A 17,197-nucleotide genomic window follows, 5' to 3' on the forward strand; every position below is an offset into this window, starting at 1 on the left:
CTGAAGTTAGCACAGAGTGACCCTGGGCTTGCTTTCCTTTGTCATCCTGGCTCTCAGCCCTGAAGCTCAGCGAGGTCACAGATGCCCTCTGAGCAGGGTTAGCACACCTGTGTAACGGGGTCCACGCTCACTCCCCAGCTGGAGACGGCTTTTGGCCAGAATTAGAAACCCATGTGTTGTTCATGGTCACCTTGACAACGAGACTCTGGGGGACGTGGCCTCGGGGTCAGGTGTCCTTTGCTCCCTGGACAGTGTCCTGGATGACGTTGCCCACCCTCCTCTCACTGCCCTGATGTGCCAGCGCCTTCCCTCGCTCCTGGCGGCCCCTGTGTCCCTTTGCGTCTTCTAGGACCTGGTAGCGTCCCTTGGGTGTGGCCGACGGGCATGTCTGTGCCATCCTCTAGGAGTTTGGGGGCAACTTTTCAGAAACATTCTCACCTGAGTCGAGGTGGTGGACTCTTGAGTGACTTCCTGAGCAGGTCGTGAGTTTCTAAGTGACTTGGGGTGGGACCGTGGTGTGTGTTGCTCACACCAGGCTCTGCAGGGCCAAGGTGCAGGCGGGGTGGTGGTACAGCGGGCACAGTGTCTGTGGAGCCAGGAGCACTGCTTCAGGGCCGCTTCACAGTCTCTCTCCCCTGTGTGCAGTTGTCCCCGTGATCCTGAGGGCGCTGACGTACGAGGAGAAGCGGGGCGCCTGCAGCGTGGGCTCCAACGTCCGGGACGCCGCCTGCTACGTGTGCTGGGCCTTCGCACGTGCCTACGAGCCTCAGGAGTTGAAGCCTTTCGTCGCGGCAATCTCAAGGTAAATACTGTTAAGTGATCCTCCAGTCACTTTGGACTAGTGACAGCATTGGCTTGCCTGCTTCACTGTCTGCTCCTGTGCAGTGAAAACCAGCACAGCCTCATGAGGTCAGAAAAATACCTTTTCCATGTCTTCCTGGGCAGAGCATTGAGGGCAGCGGGCTGTGCCAGCCACATGGGCGTGGGCCCCACTTTTAGGATCCTACGTCTGTGCCCGGGAGAATTCGAAAGAGATGTGTCCCTAGTATAGTGATGTTAATTTTCTCCCTGTCTCCTGTCAGACTGAAGTGAGTCCCTCTGACATGAAAAGGGAATTCAGCCGTCCACTTCTGGTTGTTGGTTCTGTGTCACGCTGGAGGAGGAGCTGAGAACTGGGTTGGTCATGGTTGTAACACCAACCTGACCACTTTTACTCAGAGATGGATTTTAACATGATCTCCAGTCCTGGAAGCTGCCTCCCACCAAGGAGGTGCCCTGACAAGAGTGGGAGACCCTCAGGCCTCAAAACGTATCCACAGGGCAACTCTGTCTCCTCCTCTGGCCAGTGCAATGGGCTTCCCTATGGTCTGAGCACCAGCAGCGCCTGGGGAAAAGCCGCAGGGGACGGGGGCCGCTCGAGGGTCAGGAGAGGGTTCTCAGGCTCGCTTACTGCTCAGGTCGCGTGGCCAGGCTGTATCTCTCAATCTTAACCCTCATGTGAAGGGAAGGCCTGCAGAGCAGCCTGGGGATTCTGATCCTTGCTCAGGGAGATACACTGCTTCCTAGGAAGTCGTAAAAGTGTCTGACTTCTCCTGGCCATGTCACCCCGGGAGGGGCAGGAGGGCAGTAGGCTCCTGGAGAGGCTGTGGTGGGTGTCTGCGGCCTGAGGCCTGGCTCCGGAGACCAGGCTGCCCGTGCCTTTGTCCCCTGCTCCTGCCCTCGTGTGTGTTCCCCCCTCTCTTGTTGGTCTACAAAGGTGGGATCGTTTGCTGTTAATACAGCTTCGGGGAGGGCTCTGCCTACTGCTTTCTTGCTCTGCTCCTCAGCTTTTTGGAAGCTGCTTCTGTAACTAGAATGAAAGCGCAGGGTGTATTTTGCTCACTGTTTCCATCAGCAGTCACAGCACGATGAGCCTCTAGATGGGAGCTGTCTAATTCACAGTCGTGGCATCCCACTCAGCTGAGGTCTTGTGCCCAGGGCCCAGGCAGGTCCAGCTCTGTACCTGTCACACTGCCTCTGCCAGAAGCTGGCATGCCCCGACTTCGGGGGACCTGGCTTCAAAGGGTCATTCCCATTTCAGAGTGAAATCATCTCGGCAGGCTTCTTTTTTCAGTTTAACCTTTGTGGCTGAAAGCACTGAAGGTTGCAGGAACCTGGGCCCCTCCTTTCTCTGGGGACTGTCTTTGGCTCAGCCCAGCCAAAGAGAGAATCAGGACTGAGGGCTGAAGCGTCAGCAGAGGCACTGGGCACAGAGGTGAGTGGCCAGCACTCATAACGTCCTCTGCTTGGGGCAGAAGCTTCTCGCCACCCCATAGGTGAGAGCATCAGAGTCACAAGACCTCATTGCCAACTTGGAGAGACATAGTGTGAAGAGTCCTGAGCCCTGTGGGCACAGATGAGCCAGAGAGCAGGGTTCTGTGCAGGCCCTTGACTTGGGAACGGAGGCTCTTTCAGCCGCAAGCAGACACCGTTGCAGTGTTCATCTCAGCAGAGGTTTTAATGCAGAGTACCAGCCATTGAGGGTGTGCAGGAGTGCTGGTGAATGTTAAGCCTGGCCCTTGTGTAACATGTGACACTCGAAGCATGGTTTCCCGTTGTGGGCGATCCTTCACAGACTCCCATCCAGTTCTCCAGGAGGCTGAAGGGGCACCGCACATCTTACTCCAGGGTGACCCCTGTTACTCAGAAAGGAAAGACCCTGTCTGGTGAAGGGGTCACATCCTGGATCTTGTGCCTGTCGGGGGAGGGTGTTGAAGAGACCAGTGACCCCACTGGATAGAGGCCTCTGCGGCCAACCTTCAGGGCAAGGGTGCTGCAAGTCTGCTTATAGCTGAGGGCCTGGGCAGGCCCTACCAGGGGACCCCCAAGGGCTCTGAAATGTGGGGGGATGGAGTGGAGGTGGGTGGTCAGGATGCCAGGCTTTCTGAGGTGGGATTTTTAAAAAAATGGTGCTTGGGTTGAAGGACAGATCACAGCTGCAGGGACTGGTGGCCACGTCCATCCACAGAAACTCGTCCATCCACAGAAACTCGTGTGGTTCACTCAGGACCTTTGATCTCGGGGAAGGCTGAATTTCCCTGACGTCTCGGGCACGCCCAAGAGATCGCTGATGAGTTTACACTCACCGAAAGTGCAAGCTGGCAGGGGAGCCCAGAGACTCCTGCTTCACAGCGCTCCTAATTTCTCCTAATTGACCCTGGAATTGGTGCCTTGTGGAGTTTCTGCTCAGAGGGGGCCTCTCTTGTCCCCTTCCCCTGCACCCATCCCAGGACTGGATTGGCAAGTGCCCATTGGAGCTGTGCCTGGCAGCTTTCTCAGTCCAGTTTGGCAGGTTCCTAGGGAGCCTGTGCTCCAGCCCTTCCCGGTCCATCTCCATGGCAGGCCTGGGGGGTGGAGCGGGCGGGCTGGAGGTGAGTCACAGTGCCACGTGAGCCTTCAGGACGCTGCTGGTGCTCGCCTCCCTTCCTTAGAAGTATCGGTTGGGGTGTGTCCTTCGAGATCTGCCTCTCTTGGTTTGTAATAAGTGACCACATTTTAATTGTCAGCTTTTAAGCCCATTCATCCTGGCACATGATAAAATCTTGAGATCTTCAACTATACTTTCACAAACTCTTCAGTTTGAATCCTGCAAAAGTAGACAGTTGAGATCAAACTATAATTCTATAAACGAACTAGACACATCTGATGGAGAGAGTCAGGCGGCGGTAGTAACGAGGCAGGGCTGGGTGCAGCCCACACAGAGGGAGAGGTCAGTGTGGCCGGCCCCCAGCTCAGACGGCCGGGCAGGGAAGAACCTTCCTAGAGGAACGTGAGGAACTGTCGTTTCACTTCACCCGTGGATGTATGCTCACCATCTCTGTTTTATAAATACCCCAAAGGAAGTTTCTAGGTCAGACACAACATAGTTTGAATTAGTGTTGGTCGGTTTTGAAAACCCGTATTTCCTAAGTGTTATACGCAGATTAAGAGATGGAATAATTATTTTGTGGATAAGTAAATCGGGCTTCCTGAGAAGCTAAGCGTAATTTAGGGACAGAGAAACACAGAGTTAAAATGGTAGAGGATGGTCGTGTATTATTCTGAAATAGCCTTCTCACCAGTAATCAAAAGCTAGTTTGCAAGAAGAAAAGGAGAAAAAAAAAGAGCCCTGTTGCCAGCATATGCGTTGGTTGTCACCTTCTAGCGATTTCCTCACCTGAAACTCTTTTGTAAGCCGAGCTCCTGTTGACATCAACCCTGCAGGGCCCCTCCCGTGCTAGGGGCAGTGCCCAGCTCAGCCTCGCAGAGCAAGCTGGGCGAGCAGGGCAGCGTGGGCAGCGCCTGGGGATTGGCTCCCAGATCTCTTCCTCGAGGGCAAGATTGTCCTGAAAAATCAGGAAATGGCAAGCATTGCTCAAAGCTACGTCTTGTTCCCACTCAGCGTTTCTTGATGGCAGACTTCCAGGGGGAAGATAACCTTTTTTGTTTCTTGAGAAAAATTAAGTGGCAGTTACTGACCAGAGTGTTCCCGCCCGTCCACCTGTCAGGCCTCCCCTCGGCCTCCATGTAGCTCTGCTGTGATTGAAGCACTTTGCAGATGTCTTGTGTTTCACCGTCATGTCAGCTGGCTCCTGAACTTTGATTCTTCTGATTTAGGGAAAAATTTAGCCACAGGCAGGTCTTGCAGTTTATTTCCCAAATAGTGTGACTTGTAGCTTTTAAGCATGGATGGGTAAGAAATCATCCATCTTGATATTTTGAAAAGCATATTTTGAAATGACATTTTGATATTTTGAAATGACAGGGTTACTGTTACTCAAGGTAAAAAGGATGTTTTGTTTTTTATTGCCACAAAAATACTACACCAACTAACAAAAATTGAGTTTGGGGTAAGATCTGCTCTTTGCTGTACCTGCTAAAAGCCAGGTGCCTGGAACTTGGAGCAGGTCTGGGCATGCAGCTCCCCTGACTCGGACAAGAAAGAAAATCCCTCTCTGTTTGACATAGACCATCCTTCTGTGTTGGGAAATCCTGGTGAAGTATCACCTGAACTCTCCCAGCGAAAGCAAACAGGTGAAGATACCGAGAGCATTCCAGGCCCAGTGGCTGCCATGTGCTTAGAATGGTCCTTGGCTGGCTGCAGCCTGGCCCCTGCACCCCTCTCGGAAATGGGAAAAGAGAGCGCAGAGTCATGCTCTGCCCCGTTCTGCTGAGGAAGACGTCACAGCCCACGGGACGTGGGGGCCCTGGGGGCCCTGGGGGAATCTCTCGTGATTATATGTAACCCGTGTTGTCACACGTACTGTTATTTGAAACATGCTAGTATTTCCAGATAAGCCAGTTTTGTTCTGAAAGTGTGAAATCAGAACAATTTTCAAAATTTAGTCCACACCAGAACAGTGTTAAAAACCTGTTGCATTCACAGAGGTTTACACAGTGGACTTGTTGAATTAACTTGAGTCTGTACTTAAAAGTTGTGCTTTTTAAGTGGTTTTGTTATATTTGTCCTACTGTATTCTGTGAAGGCTGGTAGAATGTGAATAAAGCAGTAAATATTGTAAGCCATTTACTCACGAATGCAGAAGCAACCTGATGGAGGTTTGTGGGCCCGTCTGTAGTGCCCCAGGGTCAAGTTCTCGGCTATAGCCAATGCCGGCCCTTTGGTTACCAGTCTTTGGACAAGCCTCACCCTGCCTGTCTGAGTCGGTGGCCTGGCCCCAGGGCCCTCATGAGCTGTGGGGGTCTGTTCCTGTGACCACAAGGCCAGGGTATGCTCACCGTGAAGGAACAGGGGCCTTGCACCCAGAGGTAGACCGCTGCTTGCCATTCAGGGGGCTTTCTGCTGGGGTTCCCATGACACACAGTCTCTCCAGGAATGACTGCTGTGTGGCTAGTGACCACAGGAACTGAGCCAATTGGGCTGGGCCGTACCATGGGGGGAGGGGGTGTGCCCACAGACCCACCTGAGGGCGAACACAGAGAGGTGTCTGCAGATGAGTGTAAACGCAGTGTCCTGCAGTGAGTGCCTGAGCTTGACTGGGACAGCCCCTGCTGCGCCCCTCGTAACCACCAGGTAACCATGGGGAGCAGGTGCAAAGAGAGTGAAGTAGATGGAGCCCCTTGCCCGTGGCTGGAAGGAGGTAATCCACACATGATGAAGCTGGGAAGGGCCCTTCGACACAGGAGTTCAGTACTGTTTTGGCTTGATTACAATGTAAACATACAGTCTTAAAGCCCAACTATCTCCGTTTGGCACCACAGGGCAGGCCCCCCAGGCTGACCTGCATGGCGCAGCAGGTGGCACAGAGTGGAACTTGGTCTTGGCTCAGTGGTCTTGGCTGCACCAAGGTTGAAATTGGGCTCAGCCTGTCCTGGGCAGAGCCAGCATGTCCACAGCTTGGAGGGGAGGTGGTCTGGGGGTCGGAGGGGTTTGGTGTATAACTTAGCAGTGACCTTGCAGGGGTTATGGTGGACTGTAGATTGGCAGGTGATTCTAAGTTTCTTCTTTTTTTCCATTTTCTCTTTATTAATAAGTGTTCAATAATTAAAAAATTGTAATTTAGGACAAATAGATTGACAGGAAATTTCAAGAATTCAGTGTGTAATGTGAACTTCTGGTAGTGTTGGCTGGACCCAGAGTCAGTGAAAACATGTCCACATATTTCTTATGTCAGACATTAAAGGAAAGCGGGAATTCTTGGTTAGTATATTTTCCTAAAATACATATGATCTTATGGAGGTGGTGCTAGTAGTAAAGAACCTGGCTGTCAGTGCAGGAGATGCCGGAGACACGAGTTTGATCCCTGGGTTGGGAAGATCCCCTGGAGGAGGAAATGGCAACCCACTCCGGTTTCTTTACCTGGAAAATCCCATGGACAGAGGAGCCTGGCAGGCTACAGTCCATGGGGTCACAAAGAGTCAGACACAACGGAAATGACTTAGCTTTAGCACTTACTCATATGTAAATATAACACTTAAAATTCCATTGATGATAGTATATTTTAGAGTAAAATATCAAATATGTTGTCACTAAGAACAGTCACGTGTATATGTTAATCTCAAACTCCTAAATTATCCCTCGCCACCTTTCCCCTTTGGTAACTGTAAGTTTGTTTTATATGTCCGTGGGTCTATTTCTGTTTTGTATAAACGTTTACTAGTACCATTTTTTTAAAAAGAACTTACTTATTTTTTAATTGAAGGATAATTGCTTTACAGAATTTTGTTGTCTTCTGTCAAACCTCAACATGAATCAGCCATAGGTATACATATATTCCCTCCCTTTTGAATCTCCTTCCCATTTCCCTCCCCATCCCACCCCTCTAGGTTGATACAGAGCCCCAGTTTGAGTTTCCTGAGACATACAGAGAATTCTCGTTGGCTCTCTATCTTACAAATGGTAGTGTAAGTTTCCACGTTACTCTTGCCGTACATCTCACCCTTAGTACCATTTTTTTCCCTCTGTGTAAGTGATATCATATGATACTTGCCTTTGCCTTACTTAGTTGGTAATCTCTAGATCCATCCATGTTGCTGCAATTGGCATTATGCGTACTGCTGTATAGAAACCCGTCTCAGCAGGACCTCCTGTGTGGCACAGGGAGTTATACTCAGTGTGTTATAATAACCTGTAAGAGGAAGGGGTGTGAAGAAGGAATAGATGCACACCCGTGTGTGACTGAATCACTTCGCTGTGCACCCGAAACTAACACAGCGTTGTAAGTCAGCTGTATTTCACAAAAGAAAAAACCAGGAGGTTTATAATTGCTGGTTATTGAAAGATCATGGAATTACATGTCTTGGTCAGTTTAATGATTTCTGAAATTTTGTTAACAAAAGCATTTAGATGTTGAAATGGAATCAATTAATCTTTAAATGGTCCCGCTAAAGTCGATGAATTTCCTTTAGTGTTAAGACTGGTATTTTTTTTTTTTTAATCTCATCTTGGGTATAGTTTATAATATAGTAAAGAGTTGAGAGAGGAAAAGGAAACCGCTCTCTGTTGCCTTTATTAAAGGAAAAGGTTCTTCCCTTTAATAAGAGTTTTGCTGAAATTCATTTCAGCTTCCACTAGTGAAAGGACCCCAAATACTAATAATACTGGATCTTTAAAAATCTTTAGATATTTAGTTGCTTTTCAAAAAAACTTTTAAGTTTGAACTAAATTTAGACCTAAAGAAGAATAGCAAAAATAATAGCAGTTCCCGTAAAAGCCCTTCATCAGCTTCCCTGAATATTGACTTCTCACAAAGGAGACCAGAGAATGAGTGTTGTATGGGGCCAGTGATTAAACCGCAGCTGCTGTTTGGTGATGTGCCATCTTGGTTTTGAATTTGGGGTGTGTCCCAACCTCACTGCCCCCCGTTGAAGTCTATAAAATTAATGTGTAAAGAGCGATAAGCATTTTGGGGGTGCTTTGAGACTCTAATAACTATCCAGTTTTCACACTCCGTGCCCATCAGCTCCTGTGCTAGGCCAGCAGCGATGGTGGTGGTTTCATAGGAAAACGGGTCCCTCTGCTTTCTGCTCCTTTGTTGACTTACATCAGCGTGGACCACGCCTTGTCTTCTAACACTGTTGGTTATTTTGGTGTCAGATTGCAGCGTGTTTAGTTATTGGGAACAACTTCAGGTTGGCTTCTGTGCCTTTTTTCATTTTTCCTAATGGTTTCTCAATTTCTAGCATGACAAGATGCCCCAGGCTTTTCTTTTTTCCTTGCCCCAGCCTTGGAGTCAACCACCTCCAGGAGTCCTTGTTCCTCTTAGTGGAGAATGGTGTTTAGAATTCAAGACCTGGGTTCCACGCCCACACCCACTCCTACACTACCCTTTGTACCTCCAACCTGGCCAACTGCGTGGACACCTGCGATTCCAGCCCAGGCCTGCCCGGTCCCCTGACCTCCTTCCTGTGCGCAGTACTTCTTCATCCCGGCTCCCTCCCAGCGTCTGTGTGCAGTGGTTTCAACACTGCTGACCCTCCCTGTGAGAAACACGACCGTTCCAGGGGAGAGTGCTCCTCTGTGTCCTCCCCGTCCATCGAGTGGGGTGCCCCTGGCTCACACAGGCACATTTCCAGTGTCCCAGGGGCCCCGCTGCCTATACTTTTTAATTTGCATTCGGGAAAATTCACCCGTCATGAACAGCTGTTGACAGATTCGTAGAGTTGGCTCCCCCAATTTCAGTACCAAACAGAATGGCTATCAGACAGGAGGGCAGCATCTCTTTCAGGAGATCTCGGTGTGTCCGAAATAACCCCTTTTCAAGCATTTCCTCTGGGGGCTGATGGGAGACCAGTTCACAGGTCACACCAGCAGCAGCGCTCTGTCCCAGTTTGCTTTCTGTTGTCGCCGAAGCCCAGTAAGCACTTGAGCTCCTCCTGATATGTCCCTGATGGTTGAGGGTGACGATGTAGCAAAGGGAGGTTTCAGTGAAGCTGGTGGACAGTCTGAGCCCGGGGGGAGCTTCCTTCTTGCCAACTGTGGTCAGAGTTTGACTTGAGGAATAGGCCCCTCAGAGCAGCTCTGCTTGGCTGCCATTTCTGGGGAGGTGCAGGGCTCATCGCTGCTCTTGCTGGCCTCCTGGGCCCTCTTGTTTCTGTTTGTACCTGTGGTCCTGCCCCCAATACTGCTGTCCTCGTCCTGGCCTACAAGGCCTGTGCACGAGGCCACCCTCCCTGTGAGCCCGCTGGCTCTGGTGCAGTTGGGGTTGGCCACCCCCGCTGCCCTATGAGCATATCTACCACTGAACCCACGAGCCATGGACGGGCTCCTGGGCACGTGGAGGAGGGAGACTGTGGGGTCAGCATCCCGGGGGTCTGTGGAGAGTCCCTTTCATGAACCTCCTCCTCTCTTCCTCACAGCGCGCTGGTGATTGCCACTGTTTTCGACCGAGATGTAAACTGCAGGAGAGCAGCCTCTGTAAGTTGTCCTGTTTGGTCCTTTTCTTGAGGGTGTGGGTGGCTCTCACCCGTGACCACCTCCCGAGAGAGTGTTGTCACCGGCTTATGAAGCAGGAGCGAGGCCCAGGGGCGGGGGGAGGGTGGCTCCCACTCCCTCTGGGTCCCAGCTGGAAAGTGGGCTGTAGCCTGTGGCGGGCGGGTCACAATGGGCTGCCGGCCTCCAGGCGGAGATGCAAGGGGGTCCCGGAGGGGCGAGTGTGCAGTGGGTGCTGCCATCTAAGTGAGGGTGGGGCCTGGGATCCGTGTTGCAGCCGTGCCCTCTACTTGTGGGTGATGTGGAATCATGACCTCTGTCCTCAGATGTAGGGGCTCCGTCAGGTCACAGAGCTCCCCACTGCCTGCCTGCTCTCTGTTCTTTGAAGTACGTGGAGTCTTTGAAACTGTGTTTCAAGCAAAAGTTTCCCAGGAAAGCCCAAGACCTTGTCTGTGTCCTGCAGTTTCTCTTCTTTTGTCTTGAGCATCAGTAGGAAACCTAGTGATTCCTTGAGAAATCTTCACGTTTGTGCCTGATATTTTCCCCCAGGCAGTAATTGTAAGACTCCTTGGAATACAGTAAGACTCTTGATAAATCTGTGTTTAAGAGTTGCTTTTTGGGGAGTTCCCTGGTGGTCCAGTGGTTGGGACTCTGGGCTTCCACTGTAGGGGGCCTGGGTTTGATCCCCATTATCTTTGCAAGCTACACTGCAAGGCCTTAAAGAAATTGCCTTTTATATTTTCTTCCTGTTTATTGGAACCTAAGAACTAATTTTGGGAAGCAATAATAAAATCAAAGCACTGATGCTTTTATGATATCCTAGGGAAGAGGTGGAATAGAAAAACAGAATTTTTTTTTCTAAGTTACAATTAAAATCCTTTAAAATCAGTGGAAGTTCTTTGTATTAAACACCGCCTAAGTGACCCCTCCTTCCTTAGTGGCACATGTCTATCGCAGTGAAAGGTGCTTCTGTTTGAAGCTCATATGAAAAGGTAGGGATCGACTGCCTAATTACTGGCGATGAAATTTCTCCTGTCACAAAGCTGCTTCCTGGTGACGATGTATTTGGTCCTCTTGGATTCCGGTTTGTGCTCTGGCCTGTGCGCTCCGTGGGGCGCCACACCCAGTGACCTGGGGCCTTCTCCTCTGGGGCCTTCTCCTCTGGTGCCAAGGCGGAGGGGGCGCTATGAGCGTGCTGAGCTGCCGTCTTCGCGCTCTTGTGGTTTGGATGCTTTTTTGATGATTCAGTGGTTGTTGGCAATTTGATCTCTGGTTCCTCTGCCTTTTCTAAATCCAGCTTGAACATCTCGAAGTTCATGGTTCACGCACTGTTGAAGCCTGGCTTGGAGAATCTTGAGCTTTATTTTGCTAGCGTGTGAGATGAGTGCAATTGTGTGGTAGTTTGAGCATTCTTTGGCATTGCCTTTCTTTGTGATTGGAATGAAAGCTGCCCTTTTCCAGTCCTGTGGCCACTGCTGAGTTTTCCAAATTTTCTGGCATATTGAGTGCAGCACTTTCACAGCATCATCTTATAGGATTTGAAATAGCTCAGCTGAAATTCCATCACCTCCACTAGTTTTGTTCATAGTGATGCTTCCTAAGGCCCACTTGACTTCACGTTCCAGGATGTCTGGTTCTAGGTGAGTGATCACACCATTGTGGTTATCTGGGTCATTGAAAAAGCAAGAGAGTTCCAGAAAAACATATACTTCTGCTTTATTGACTATACCAAAGCCTTTGACTTTGTGGATCACAACAAACTGTGGAAAATTCTTCAAGAGATGGGAATACCAGACCACCTTATCTGCCTCCTGAGAAATCTGTATGCAGGTCAAGAAGCAACAGTTAGAACTGGACATGGAACAACAGACTGGTTCCAAATAGGATAAGGAGTATGTCAAGGCTATATATTGTCACCCTGCTTATTTAACTTATATGCATAGTGCATCATGAGAAATGTTGGACTGGATGAAGCACAAGCTGGAATCAAGATTGCCGGGAGAAATATCAATAACCTCAGATATGCAGATGACACCACCCTTATGGCAGAAAGCGAAGAACTAAAGAGCCTCTTGTTGAAAGTGAAAGAGGAGACTGAAAAAGTTGGCTTAAAATTCAACATTCAGAAAACTAAGATCATGGCATCTGGGCCCATCACTTCATGGCAAATAGATGGGGAAATAATGGAGACAGTGACAGACTTTATGTTTTGGGGCTCCAAAATCACTGCAGATGGTGACTGCAGCCATAAAATTAAAAGATGCTTGCTCCTTGGAAGAAAAGTTATGACCAACCCAGACAGCATACTCAAAAGCAGAGACATTGCTTTGCCAACAAAGGTCCGTCTAGTCAAAGCTAGACGGTTTTTTCAGTGGTCATATATGGATGTAAGAATTGGACTATAGAGAAAGCTGAGCGCTGAAGAATTGATGCTTTTGAACTGTGGTGTTGGAGAAGACTCTTGAGAGTCCCTTGGACTGCAAAGACAGTCCATCCTAAAGGAAATCAGTTCTGAATATTCATTGGAAGGACTGATGCAGAAGCTGAAACTCCAATCCTTTGGCCACCTGATGCGAAGAACCAACTCATTGGAAAAGAGCCTGAATGCTGGGAAAGATTGAAGGTGGGAGGAGAAGGGGACGACAGAGGATGAGATGGTTGGATGACATCACCAACTCAGTGGACATGAGGTTGAGTAAGCTCTGGGAGTTGGTGAAAGACAGGGAAGCCTGGCGTGCTGCAGTCCATGGGATTGCAGAGTCAGATACGACTGAGTGACTGAACAAGAATATACGGTGTGACCTTTAGGACTACCTTTCCTGCAGCACGATTCCCAGAGTCCAGCCAGGCCTTGGCAGTAGTGGCAGCCCCTGCTTCCGGCCCACCCCTGGCTGAGTTGCGTTCCCTGTCTGGCTGTGCACAGCTGCCTGTGTTGTTCATCTGCTCTTGGGCCTCTGGGTTGTTTCTGCTTTGGAACTGTTAAGAATTAAGCTGCTGTGACCATTTATGTACAGGTTTTCGTGTGAATACAATTTCTATTTCTCTGGGACAAATGCCAAGAGTAGGATTTGGGGGGCATATGGTAGTTGCACGTTTAGATCTGCACGGAAGGGCCTTGCTGTTTTCCAGAGGGGCTGCACCACTGTAAGCGTGCCCTCCGTCATCTGTCAGTGGTCGGTTTTTCTGCGGCCTCCCCAGCATTTGGTGGTGTCATTATTTTTGTGTTAGTTACTTTGCTGAGCTGTGTGGTGATAGCTCACCATGGCTTTAATTTGCATTTCTCTCATGGTGATGCTGGGGATGTTGAGCATCTTTTCGTGTGGTATTTACCACCTGTATCCTCTTCAGTGAGATGCTGGTTTGTGATGTTTAACCACCAGTGCTCCTTGTGTGCTTTTGGTCGGTCTAGTGATTAAAGTGACACCAGACAGATTAACAGGGGAAAAAACGAGTTAATTCGTGCACACAGCGGTCTCATAAAATGGGCCCCCTGAAGTGACCAAAGCAGGCTGTTTATATATCATTTTTGGACAAAGAAATGGTTATTTGGGAAGATTTAACAGAAGGGGCTGGTGAAGGAGTGACAAGATTTATTTCTGTAACTGGTGATGAGGATGCTTTCTTGCCTCCTGAAATGGGGAATGTACCCTCACATGAGACATTTATTCTTGCTTTCAGAGTTGGGGTGTTTTAAATACCATCCCCCCCACTGGCCATTTGTCAAGTAACTTTAACTCATATAACAATATGTGGCTTGGGTGGCCTGCCTTCAGCTCCAACAAAGTCTTTTGCCTCCCTTTTTTACTGGGTTGTTTGTTTTTTGTTGAATTTGGGAGTCTCTGTATTCCAGATACGAGTCCTTTCTTGGGCAAGTGGTTTGCGTGTTCTTCTTACCAGTCTGTGGGTTTCTGTTCATCCTCTTTACAAGTCTTCACAACAACAAGAGTCTTAATTTTGATGAGATCCAACTCACTACTGTTTTCTTTTATGGATCATGTTTCTGGTGTCAAGTCTGAGAATCTGAGAATTCGTTGCCTAGCTCTCGATCCTAAAGGTTTTCCCTGTTCTGTCCCATTGGTCTGTCTGTCTTTCTGTCTGGGTTACCACGGCTCCATAGTAACCCTAATACTGGATAGAGTGAGTCCTCTAATTTCCTTTTTTCCCCCCCAAATTGTGTCACCATTTTAGGGCTTGTGCTTTCTCCTATAAATCTTGTACTTTTTTATCTTTTAAACGATGTCACCAGTATAGTAGATGTGTTCCTAAATATTGCATGTTACATAAATTGACATTGTATCTTTTTTTCATCGCCTTTTCGTTGGTTTCATTTTTTTTTTTTTTATTTAATGAATTTATTGTGAAAGCTGAAAAATGGTACATAGCAAAAGTCCGGTCTCCCTGCTCCCAGTGTGAAAGCTGCCCGAGGGCCCTCAGGGAAGGGTGGTTCTAGCTGTACCTCCCTGAGGCCGGCGAATGCTTGGTCTTGGAGACAGCCAAGTTTTTGCTTTCCTCTGTCACCTGCGGGAGGTTTTGGGCGCCCATTTAAACGTTATGTGGGGTCTTTGTGTTCTGTTGTCTTGATTCCTTGTGCACGACTAGGCGTGCTCCTCCCAGCACTCCCAGGGGATGGTGATGGTGTGCGTGAGATGAAAGTCCTGGAGGTTATGACCTCATTCCCAGGATGCTCCCGCTCCAGGCATTCAGCCTGTGTCTGTAAGCAGGTTTGTGCCTCCCAGGAGCTCCCTGAAGCCACTGGCCACCTGACCTGTGCTCTTTGGCCTGTGTCTGGTGGATGGCACGTGGCAATGAGGTTGCACTGTGTGCATTGATAGCTGGTGGCGAGAAGGTCCCTGAATGACAGGGAAGCCTGGTGTGCTACAGTCATGGGGTCAGAAAGAGTCGGACACGACTGAGTGACTAAACGACAAACAAGAAGGTCCATCCGAGGACACCTCAGAAGTGAGGGTCTGGACCTTCTGAGCAGTCCCGCTCTGGGCCTGTGAGCGGGACGTGGAGCGTGTCCACTGTAGTCCTGGGGAAGGCGGCGTGGGGAGGCCAGGCACTCAGTGTCACCCGCTATGTGCTGTCATCACAGATCCCCAGTAAGATGACTTGGGCTTTGGGCCTTTAGTTCACCTAATAGATTTGCCTTTATTCCTGTTTCTATATCTAGGGCCTTGAATCAGGCTTTGGTGTAAAAGTCAGCATCGGCCGCTTAGCAGATTTTATAAACTTGAATTCTTAGCCTGTGGTTTGAGAGCACACCGGGATGTAAAAAGAGAAAGATAAAACCACCCCTGAGGCTCTGAGTGGCCAACAATGAGACCTTTATTTTAAAAAAATAAAGTCGTGGCTCATTTGTTCTGCGCCGGCTTTGCTGCACGTCCATCACCACTGGCCAGCGAGTGCACGCCTAACTCACCACTCTGTTTGCGTTTCTCTTCCTTAGGCTGCTTTCCAGGAGAATGTGGGACGACAGGTATGGTTACTTTTAAATATCTTCATTCCTAAAACTTCCTGTAGATGTAGAAGTAAAAATAGTAGAGCCACCGACATGGATCAAGACTTGACCTAAAATAAGTGAGTGCTTCACAGGGGCACTCTGGCCACAGGTTTACTCATAACTCGGTGAGTGTTGACACAAGTTTTAAACAATTAGTAGCTGTTTTACAGGAAACTTGAATGTGTAATTTTCATAAACGTCAGAAATCCGTGCCTCGTGCATTGCTGAGACCCTTCTGATGTCAGCAGTTGCCCCTGGGCGCCGAAGGGGTTTGGGCAGAGGAGCCTGGCTGGGCAGGGGCAGAGACATGACCTCTGCCTATCCCCATTGTGGAAGGAGCCAGCTTCCTCACGCCAGCGCCCCACGGCCCCTCCTGACGTAGCATCCTGCTGAATCTCTTACCGCCGGTCAGCCTGGGCTGGGAGTGTGGCATTTATCCCCAAGTCATTCATACTGTATGTGACAATGACCACCCTGGGACGTGTGGCAAATGGGGGAGAGGTCTTCTTAGGGGAGATACCAAGCTGAGCTCTGTTGAGAGGGGCTCCAGGAGAGGGGTCTGGGCTGGAGGTGAGTGAGTTGCAGGTGTGAGGATACTGGGGACAAGCAGTGATGGGCCTTGGGGTGTTGAGGGGCACAGTTCAGACTGCAGGACTGAGGGGAGTCCACGCAGAATGGCTGCTTGGCAGGTGGGAGGGCAGGAGAGGGGGTAGGTGGGAGAGGTGGTTGTCCTTGAGAGGGAAGACTTGGATGAATACGGGATTCTGAGACTCCTGCCTGGACATCTGGGAGAAACTGTATGTGCAGAACTGTTGCCTTGGGTGACCCCGAGTCCGTCAGGGTTCTCACAGCAGGGTCAGCCTTGCTGTTGGACCGGAGCCCGTGTTCGCAGCACCGGGCCCACGGCCTCTGGGTTGACTCGCCATTCCCGGGCTGACAGGGAGGGACCAGGGTGAGAGGGCTGATGCTGCCGCTTCCACAGGGATGGCATTTGGTACACGGTGGCAGGGTCTCCTGGAAGCCTGGGGTACTGGGCATGTAGAGGTGCTTCCATCCATGTGGCCCGGGTGTTGGAGGGGTCCCCCAGCCCTTAGGGTGGAGCCGGGAAAGGAATCAGTGGGGCTTCAGGCTGGACCAGGTCTGTGAAGGCAGCCGACCTGCTCACCTTCCATCGAAGGCCATAGAACCGCCAAGGGGGCAGTGAGGAGGGTGGGTTAACTGGGAGTCCTGTAGCCTGTATTGTGAACTGTGGCCCTGCACATGGAGGGGTTAGGGCCTTGAGGTGAGCTCTCCAGTTCTGAATGCAATGTTAAAGCTAAACTGATGCCAAGGTGGTTTCAGTCGAAGACTTGAATTCCATAGTCATTGCCAAAGGTAGAGGGAACCAAATCACGCAGCTTGAACTTGAATTTGTGCTACACTGAGATTGCTGAGGTGCCGCTGCATCCTTTGGGGGTGCTTTTCTGAGGAAGGAACCTAGTAAGGGCTCAGCCTTTCTTCCATTGCTGTGAGGTGACTGAGACCCAGTGTGCTTGAGTGTCACTTAGTCCTGTCTGCCTGGAACCCCGAAAACTTAGAAGAAAGAAAGCTGGTCACTCGGGCAGCTAGCAGCTGGTCACTCGGCAGCTACCAGCCTCTGGAGGGTGGCTGGCCCGAGGAGACCCTGGGGCATCGGGAGGCGTCTCAGTGTTGGCCAGGAGGCGGCAGGCTTGCGCAGTGGAGCAGAGGGCGCCGCCGCCTCCTGCAGCCACAGGGGCCTCTATCTAACTCGGCCTCAGGCTGGT

At 50.1% G+C, this 17,197-nt stretch overlaps 1 protein-coding gene across 1 annotated transcript in view; it reads left to right on the forward strand.

Moving 5' to 3' along the window:
* TBCD (tubulin folding cofactor D) overlaps positions 1–17,197 on the forward strand; it is a 146,953-nt gene that overhangs the window by 83,432 nt on the left and 46,324 nt on the right. The window contains exons 15-17 of the mRNA XM_010856553.1: positions 646–802; positions 9,838–9,895; positions 15,360–15,389. Coding sequence (XP_010854855.1) covers positions 646–802; positions 9,838–9,895; positions 15,360–15,389 — 245 coding nt within the window. The remainder of the gene's footprint in view (positions 1–645; positions 803–9,837; positions 9,896–15,359; positions 15,390–17,197) is intronic.

This window comes from Bison bison, unplaced genomic scaffold (genome assembly GCF_000754665.1).
Source record: "Bison bison bison isolate TAMUID 2011002044 unplaced genomic scaffold, Bison_UMD1.0 scf7180017864371, whole genome shotgun sequence".
NCBI classification, from domain to species: Eukaryota; Metazoa; Chordata; class Mammalia; order Artiodactyla; family Bovidae; genus Bison; species Bison bison.